At 38.7% G+C, this 9404-nt stretch overlaps 1 protein-coding gene across 1 annotated transcript; it reads right to left on the bottom strand.

Moving 5' to 3' along the window:
- Window positions 1-5415: 5415 nt before the first annotated feature.
- Window positions 5416-9079, bottom strand: LOC137387182 (uncharacterized). The gene is made up of 5 exons (XM_068073507.1): window positions 8999-9079; window positions 8129-8293; window positions 7229-7288; window positions 6784-6947; window positions 5416-5969 (listed from the first exon to the last, which is right to left on the bottom strand). Exons 1-4 carry the CDS (start codon window positions 9074-9076, stop codon window positions 6882-6884), a joined length of 369 nt encoding a protein of 122 aa, XP_067929608.1. The 5' UTR covers window positions 9077-9079; the 3' UTR covers window positions 5416-5969; window positions 6784-6881.
- Window positions 9080-9404: the final 325 nt, after the last annotated feature.

Below are 9404 nucleotides of genomic sequence, written 5' to 3'. Positions count from 1 at the left end.
GCTCATTGTCTAGGGATAATTTTTTATTGTTCTGTATGTGAAAATTCTTAGAAACTCGGCAGTCAGCAAGACGATATGATTGGTCGGTTTGAACGATAACCGTCAATCTCTAGGCCAATCGCTTATGTAATATAAATACTGCCACTAATTTTTAGGCAGTTCAGCTTGGGTGTGACTCTTGAATTGGATGCATGATTAGTATTACTATAATAAAGTCGTTATTGTTGGAGAAATATCGTTTATAATCGGCACTAACAGCAAGCTCACACAAAATGACTACAAATAAATAGGATAATTAAATAATTATCCTTACAAGAGTTGTGTTCTCTCCTGTTGGTTTCAACAGGTTACGGCGTTGGTTTCAGCGCACTCTGTTGGTTTCAGCAGAACGGAAGCGAGTTGGGTTCAGCTCCCTCCTGTTGGTTTCAGCAGGTTGTACAGTCAGCAGCGTTGGGTTCAGCGCACTCTGTTGGGTTCAGCAGAGCATAAATGAGTTGGTTTCAGCTCCCTCCTGTTGGATTCAGCAGGTTGTAGCGTTGGTTAAAGCGCAGAGATCTAGAGCTAGGGGTTGTCCCCACCCTACTCTTGCGATTTTTCTTCACTGGTGGCAGCGGTGGGATAATAGTGAAGCAATTCTCTCAAACCCTTTTAAATTCAAACATGGTGCGCAAGAGTAGAAGTAAGGACGGCCCATATGATTTATGCACTAATATGATGGAAAGAGGGCACATACCTGCAAAAGTAGCCATGCTGCCTATTCCTGCTCCTTCATTTGATGGCACAAGTGATGTGGAAGAGTTTTTGCATTGTTTTGAAGCAGTGGCAAAACATAATCAGTGGAGTGAAGAAGAATGTAGGCTACGGTTAACATTGGCATTGAAAGGCCCAGCTACCAGAGGTGTTGGTGGCAATACCTATGAAAAAGTTTGCCATAAACTTAAGGCACAATATGGGCTCAGGACAGACACAGCTAGCGCCATATTAAAATCTATGAAATTAAAGCCAAAGGACAACATATATCATTATGCTGAAAAGGTACAGAAGTTAGTTCAAAAGGCTTTCCTCGAGCTAGATAGCTATCAGCATGACCAGCAAGCCAAGCGTGAGTTGATTGCAGCAATTCGGCCTAATTCACAGCTGGCCTGGACACTACGCTTATCTCCTCTCAGCACCATGACTGATGCTGTAGAAACTAATCAGAAGTATCAGGATATGGTAGAATATGATACAAATGTCCACCGAGTAGAGCTAGAAGATGTCCAACAATTAAAATAAGAACTGACAGAGCAAATGCAAATGAGTCAAACAGCTTTGCTCAAACATTTTGCAGAAATGCAGAGTAAGTTTATGCAGCAGATGTTGGACACGCAAAAGCAAATGGCGGCATCACAGCAAGCAATGATGACACAGCTAACATCGACGACAATGAGAAGCCAACAGCCTCAGAGAGAAGTTCGATGCTACAACTGCAATGGCAGAGGCCAAGTTGCTCGTTACTGTGATAAGCCAAAGCCATCGGGAAACGACCAAGTTCAGGCAAACTAATGCTCGTACTGCCTGAACTTTGTGATGTGGGCAAACTTAGGATACAGGCATGTTGGCTCACCAGTGCATACTACATTCCTGTACGGATTCACCAACAAAGATTTGTCATGTTACTTGACAGTGGTTGTACAAAGTCCGTACTTCCGAAGAAATTGCTGGAGACATTGCTTAGCTCATGTTACTCGAAGTTGTTACCTGTGCGAGGTAGCGGGATATTGGCAAATGGGCAGCAGATTTTGCTTGAAGGCATGACGAATTTAAAATTTCGACTGAGACCGATACAACTGCAACATCAGTTTGTAGTATCTGATGTGGACAATCACATTCTGCTAGGGTTAGACTTCTTGGAGGATCAAGAATGTCAGATGGATTTCCGTCATTCGCAGCTACGTTGTAAGGGCACTGAAGTTGCCTGCTGCGCCGAGGACGGAGAACCCCTTTCGGTGAATGTGCAGGTCAAAAGGAACATAGTTGTTTCGCCAAATACTGAATGCTTATTGTTGGCGAGGCTTAGTCGAAAGTGGACGTCAGGGCCAGCTTGCATTAAAACCTTACACAAGGTTTTGGGCTTTAAGGTTGTCACATCGCTGTGTGAACCTACAGAGCAAGAGGTCAATATTCGTGTGATGAACACAAGCAATAAACTTATTCATCTACCTTCTGGAAGAAAGGTAGCCGTCTGTATGCCTGTGGAAAGACAAGAACAGTTTCAGAAGGACTGCAATAGAACTAAATGCCCCAAACACTTCAATGAACATTTACCCAGTTGGGCGCAATCTCTGCCAGAAATGGAACCAAAGCAAGTCAACACACCGCTGATAAAGCATCAGAAAATGTTCAGCTCCAGCAAAGGTGATGTTGGTGGCCACCAAGTAGTAAAACATTAAGTCTCGGTTATGAAAGATAGACCGCTTATTAATCAGCTAGCATATCGGCTGGGGCCGATACAGAAAGCTGAGGTTGAAAAGCCAGTAGAGGAGTTAAAGCCGCACAATTTGTATAAAGGAGGTACAAGGCTCTATCTACAAAAGTGGAGAATCCAAGATGATATGAAAGATGAACCCACCACCTTTTCTGTCGGAACCAAAGCTTCATTGAAATCATTCTTCACGGAGAAAGGATGCAGTACTAAACTTAAACCAAGAGATGCTAATCTCTGCACCATCAGCAAGTATCTGACAAACCAGAAATTTAAAATGGAGTGCAAGGGGGGAAACCCTATTCAATATGAAAGTGATATTAGACTAAGCACCACCAGAATATGCAGAAAAAACTGCCTAAGCCAACGGATCGCCCTCCTGATTCAGAGGTGATGGAGCAACCCGTCCCTCTGCTCCAGGATCACACAGAGATATCCAAGCTGGGGGATCACACTATTCCGCCAACCCAGCCTACTAATTTATGTCAGCACCTACCGGACTACCGCTTAGATGTCTGCCATAGAAGTAATGCCATTCTGGGACAGAATGAAGTTTTAGGGGAGGATAGTGTTGTAAACGTAAAAATAAAGCGAGATATTCTAAAGAACAAACTCTATGAAAGGAGTGGTGGCCATGAAAAAGACCGTGGAGGAATAACTCCGAAGAGTTGTCTTATTTGGATGCTATCGGTCCCATGGACGTCAGGCTCATCAAGGCGCTCTGGACACCCGGCGCAGAAAAACATGGTGAACTGATCAAAGGGAAAAGGTGACGTAGCCAATATATATATAGAGAAGAGACTTCTGGGATAGTGAATGACCTAGAAAAGATAACAGACGCCATTTATTAAGGCTTTTACGCAGTGAACAATCTTCTATAATTTATTTCTTACCGTTCACTCATTGGAAGACATTTTTTATGTTCATGGTTACATGTCAAAATATTCTAAGTTTCTGTTATAATTAATTGTTAGTGGTTTAAGATTACTTAAACAATATTGTTTCCGTTTTTGTTCTACGTTTTCTCGAGATAAGATTTTGTAATTAGCCCTTTTCGTTATCGAAATATGTCTTAATGTTTTTTTACACTTACTGTTCGCTACCCAGTATATGTAGAATTTCCTGGGCTTTTTGTTAGTGTTTAGATTGTTATGCTATAATGGCTCATTGTCTAGGGATAATTTTTTATTGTTCTGTATGTGAAAATTCTTAGAAACTCGGCAGTCAGCAAGACGATATGATTGGTCGGTTTGAACGATAACCGTCAATCTCTAGGCCAATCGCTTATGTAATATAAATACTGCCACTAATTTTTAGGCAGTTCAGCTTGGGTGTGACTCTTGAATTGGATGCATGATTAGTATTACTATAATAAAGTCGTTATTGTTGGAGAAATATCGTTTATAATCGGCACTAACAGCAAGCTCACAAAAAATGACTACAAATAAATAGGATAATTAAATAATTATCCTTACAAGAGTTGTGTTCTCTCCTGTTGGTTTCAACAGGTTACGGCGTTGGTTTCAGCGCACTCTGTTGGTTTCAGCAGAACGGAAGCGAGTTGGGTTCAGCTCCCTCCTGTTGGTTTCAGCAGGTTGTACAGTCAGCAGCGTTAGGTTCAGCGCACTCTGTTGGGTTCAGCAGAGCATAAATGAGTTGGTTTCAGCTCCCTCCTGTTGGATTCAGCAGGTTGTAGCGTTGGTTAAAGCGCAGAGATCTAGAGCTAGGGGTTGTCCCCACCCTACTCTTGCGAGTTTTCTTCAATACGGGACTGTTGGCATGTAATGCTTATCAATCAACATCTGCTGTTAGCCCTGTCACTATCTCGGTCTATGCATTTATCATGCCTTCCAATGGTCAAGTATAATTGCAGTGGCTCAAAACCTGGTCAGTTTCTGGGTCGTTTTGTAGAGGTGGAGCTTAATCCGGAAATGCAAATGTTTTGTCGGCACTAAGCGACGAGGTTTTAAGCAAGTGCCAATGTTTAGTCGGTTAGAAATTGAGTCTGTAATCTTATTATTTTTTTGTACCAAAATAAAGCATAAACATCGTTTTAGACAAATCTTTAATTAAAAATATGAGATCTTTCATCAAACTAGCATAACGTATTCACATAGTTGTTTATCGTAGTTTTGTCGTGTTAAGACGAAATAGTAACATGCTCACGAAACGGAAAAAAATCTTCTCAAAAATACATCATTAATTATTCTGTATTCGTTTATACAGTGTGTATGAAAAATGTCTTACATACGTTGTAATATGATTGCACTTACATGTATGTAACGTGGTATTATATAAGTTATTGAATATTTGTGATTATGTTCTAACCAAATAAAATGCACATTGAAACAATTGTCTACTTTGCTACCATTCTGAGAGCTAAAGAAGATTCTATTTCATTTTAGTGTAACTATTTATGTTAGCGTATCGTAAGACAAAGATTGTGAAAAGGCAACAGAAGACATTAGTCTATCTTATCTTTACTACAAACACCGACTTCTCCAACAACTAACTTTGTTTAGATTTTGAACATGACCGCACTCTGTAGGTATTCATTTGTCAATTTGCTTATATATTTATTATTTATGTACAGCATTGTGTGACCAAAAAAATTTTCTTGATTTGTTGAGCAAAAAATATTTTCTTTTTGTTGGCATGATGATGTATTTTCTTGCTCCAATATAAATAATGCATGTGGCAATTGTTGTGCATCATTGTTAGCAGCTTTCCCGTTACCTCCACAAGCACAATGTAGCCAATTCTGGAAAATCAGAGGGCAGCACACACAAAACCTTCAGCATGATGTATGTCTATTGGCATTGCTGATGTTGTACAACATACATTGTTTGAAAAGTCGATGCGCAATGACAAAATGTCTGGTGATGGACCACTGGAACAATGATGGGAAGTAGGTTGTTTTAGTTATCGGACGAATCTATCATGATAAATCGTAAAGTTTAATAATTTTACTTTATTTGATATAAAAAGAAAATGTTGCACATAACTTAATTACTACCACATCAGCACCAAAGCCATAAAAGGCCTTTAACAAGCACAAATGAGAACAGAATAACAGAGTAGAAAAGGGCTACATATACTACATGTAGATATGTGAAAATAAGTGAATATAAGTATGGTTTATGTAAAAAAAAATCAGTGTTGAAAATCCTGAATGTTTTATGTATGTAGGTATGTTTTAATTTGATCAATATATTCACTCAAAATTGAGCACAGTACAAGCTGAAACAGTTCGAGATTTTGCATATAAAAGTATTCCTATCTAGAACAAGTTTGTTCTCTATAGCTGCAGATGAATTGGCAATGAGGTAGAGGGCACGCCAGATGCCATCTGGCGTGACTTCCCTTCATTGCCAGTTCACCCACAGCTATGGGGAACAACCTTGCTCTATGCCTATCTAGATATTGCTTGTATTAGAAAGCCTCAGGAAGCATTTTTGCTCTGCCATTTCTTACTCCCTGCAAACTCCTCTTGGAGATCCTTGATCTAAAACAAAAACAATCATAGCATGTGTATTTACATCTCCTTGAACTTGTAATGTACTGTGAATGCAGTATTCAAGTGGCATTATTTGCGACAATTTTTGACTTTGACAAGAATACTATTTGTTAATTTAATGAAGTAGATTGGAAAGTTACATTGGACATTGTGATTAGCTGGAAGGTAATTTGGCGATCTCAAAGAACCGGACAAATCTGCTTTTGCTAGTTCCTGACTTTATTACTGTTTTTACAGTAGTTTTATTTCACAATTATTTCCTGACTTCATATATCTTCTCCAATCCTACATTGCTCAACTGACTTAGCCCATAGAGTTGACTTGTACAAGACAACAGCGAAATTAGTCCAAGTACTCAGTCTATGAATCGGATGGTGTTGTGGCACCTTGTTATCAATCTCTCAAAGAGTTGATAACAACTCCAGAGACGCTCCCAAATCCTGATTAGAGATTTGCACATTACATCAAATCACCAATCATGAGATTGGCATTAAAGCACCATAAAAATGGATTACCCAGTTTGTAAATTAAATCAAATTAAAACCATCAATTACATAGTGGATGATGGTTTTAATTTCATTTTATTTGAAAGCTGAGCAGTCACCCTTCTAAGTGATTTGATTTGGAGCAAAACGCATGCCAGCGATTTGATATGCTTTACAAATCTGGAATCAAAGACTTGGGAGCATCGCTGCACAACTTTCTCCAATTCAGACACTGAGCACTTACACTAAAGTGACACAAAAGCATCATGCAACAGGGTTCTAATTTTAAAACTGAGTTACTGAATATTACCACTCACCGGACTGTTAGGTATGAAAGTAACATCAGGTGTCTGAGTTACATCTATAATGCTGTCGTTTGTGGCGTTTCGTAGATGCTCCCCACATCTATGGAAGCTCACATAGCCTCTGCTCTTACTCCTACCCATCCTGAGCAAGCACTGCGTTTCCTCCTTATCTTGAGCTATAAATCAGAATGCTCGAGGCATTGAACGTTTGGCTGGGTGTGAACAGGCAACTTAACAAATATCGCAGTTGGCAGCAAATAATTTGTTTCTGAAACCTAATCCTGCCTACACAAGGGGTTCTTCTGCATTATCCTACTATAACTTCACGTTTTTCTAGCTACTAATCTAGGGCTATAAATGGATTGAAGATTCGCCTACCAATGAAATTCCACATTTAACCATAATTAATATTGCACGATTTGCCTAAAATTTTATTGCTGGTTATGTGAGTGAGTACCTCCGTGTTACTATCAGATGTATTGTCTTGAGGATGCGGTCTCTTTGTTGGATTCTGTGACTAAAAATATAAACAATACGTAAATTATGTATATCGACACCATGTGACAACATATATGAATTTATGCACATGTATAGCATATTTATATTTGTGGGCACAATCTAACTAAATTTAAATTGGCAAAAGAGTCCAAACAAAGGCCTTGTTGCCAGAGCTCCAAAATAAGCTTTCATTCTATCTCGCTTTTAATGATTGTTTTTGCAAATTTTAGGTGTGAAATATTCAATGTAAAATAAAATATTACGTCCAAGTTTAACCAAAGGTGTGAACTGCGATATAATACTATCTGGCGCATGTGTGAGGCCTCACGATGAGAAATTCTCAAGAAAAATGAGACAGATTGCCGTAAACTTCACTGGCTATTGGGTCAAGGATATGGTATCTGAGCATTCCAATCAAGTCTGTGTTTCTTTGCAATTCTACCAAATTTCTATGAGAGTGTAGATGAATAAAAGAAGAGAAAATGTTTTTGAACTTTGATGTACTGTGAGACCGAAAGCAAAGTATCGAATACAGCTTAGACATGTCGCAACCCTCACAGTAGTGTAGACTTAGATTTACTGCATTCTCTGATTTTGGCTTACAAGAATATAAATGTGCACGCATGCTTTTGTTACAAGATAGCTATTTCAGAAATAAAACAATTTAAAATCCATAAAAGTAATAAATATTATTCATCATCTCTATGTAAAATCCATACTATACTATCTGTGCATTTGCAAAGACATGGAAGGATAGCCCTGTCTAAATATATTGGACATACAATGACCGAGTTTTGCTGTCCAAAAATATCCCTTATAATAGGCTGAGTAAAATATTCTTGGTGTACCGGTAACTTACCCTCCGCTGTTCTTTGTACTTTTCCTTCTGGGTTTGCTGTCTTTCAGGGCCGTACATGCAGCCATACTCTTTTTCTTCGCCATACTCTTTTTCTTCGCCATACATACATAAATAGCTTTGACTGTCATGGATGACGTTCTTACCTCTCCAAATATCTTCACCTTGCTAAATTAGAGCAGATAAAATTTTAAAATTAAGAAACATGGTACAGATTTTTTAGATTCATTAGCTGAAGACGTTGTAGGTTTTTAGCCTTACTTGATTGCTAACACTCAATTGGGAACTAACTGCTGCATGTATATGATGCTTGATACATTTATTGCTTGCTTGATTGTAGTTATTAATATATACAATGATTTTTAATGTCATCTCAATTGCATGCCAATGCTTGTACACTGAAGTCCATGTATATCTTCTAATCAAGGCTGCACTATAAGCTTGATCGTAATCCACTGCATGTCTGTATATACCCGAATATCCACTTCGTCAAATTAAGCTTAAAAGTTGAGTGTCTATAGAGAGTAATCCTTTATTGCTGAGACTTAGATGGTGTGTATCCAGTGTGAGTTGCTAGTGAACTGATGAAAATTGTGTCAACTCTGCTTCAAGTAGGGCCTGTGACGTCATAGATCACATGGTACAAAAATAAACCAAAAAGGGCTCCATCAAACTGCAGCATAAAAACATATAAGCTACTATTGACATGTACTTCTATTGCACAACAACCAAGCATAGGCCTACATTTTACAATCAAGGTTACACTTCAACATCAATATTACACTAAAATATCCGAGGTATAAAATGTTCATTTTTAACGCAAGATCACAAATTAGGCAGGGAAGAAAAAGTGCTTTAAGGATATGAGATTACCTTCAAAAAGTCTTTCATGCTTGTTGAATATGCCGTCCTCATGGTGTGTGTAAAACTTGTTGCCATATTCGATTTCATGGGCTTTGATAGCTTGCTCAGACTCGTCTAACAATGAGGCAAGCAGGAGCGGCATAATGCTTAAATGCACTGCAATTAAAAATATATATTTGGTAGGCCCTCAGGCTCCTCGTAGAAGTTGACTGTCGTCAGCGATCATGTCATTCAGCTATCGAGGCTTCGATAACCTACCGACATGATTGCCGACTACAGGCACGGGAGGCCTGTAGGTAGGTCTATATAGAAGATGAAATGATGAATACAAAAAGTCAGTTATGAATACATGATGACCCACTGAGGTCTTGAAGCAATATGAATATGCAGTGCATTTCAATTAATTTTTTAAGAC

Source organism: Watersipora subatra, chromosome 2, assembly GCF_963576615.1.
Source record: "Watersipora subatra chromosome 2, tzWatSuba1.1, whole genome shotgun sequence".
NCBI classification, from domain to species: Eukaryota; Metazoa; Bryozoa; class Gymnolaemata; order Cheilostomatida; family Watersiporidae; genus Watersipora; species Watersipora subatra.
Note: the sequence above shows the minus strand (reverse complement) of the source record. Positions and strands in the feature narration are given on the sequence as shown.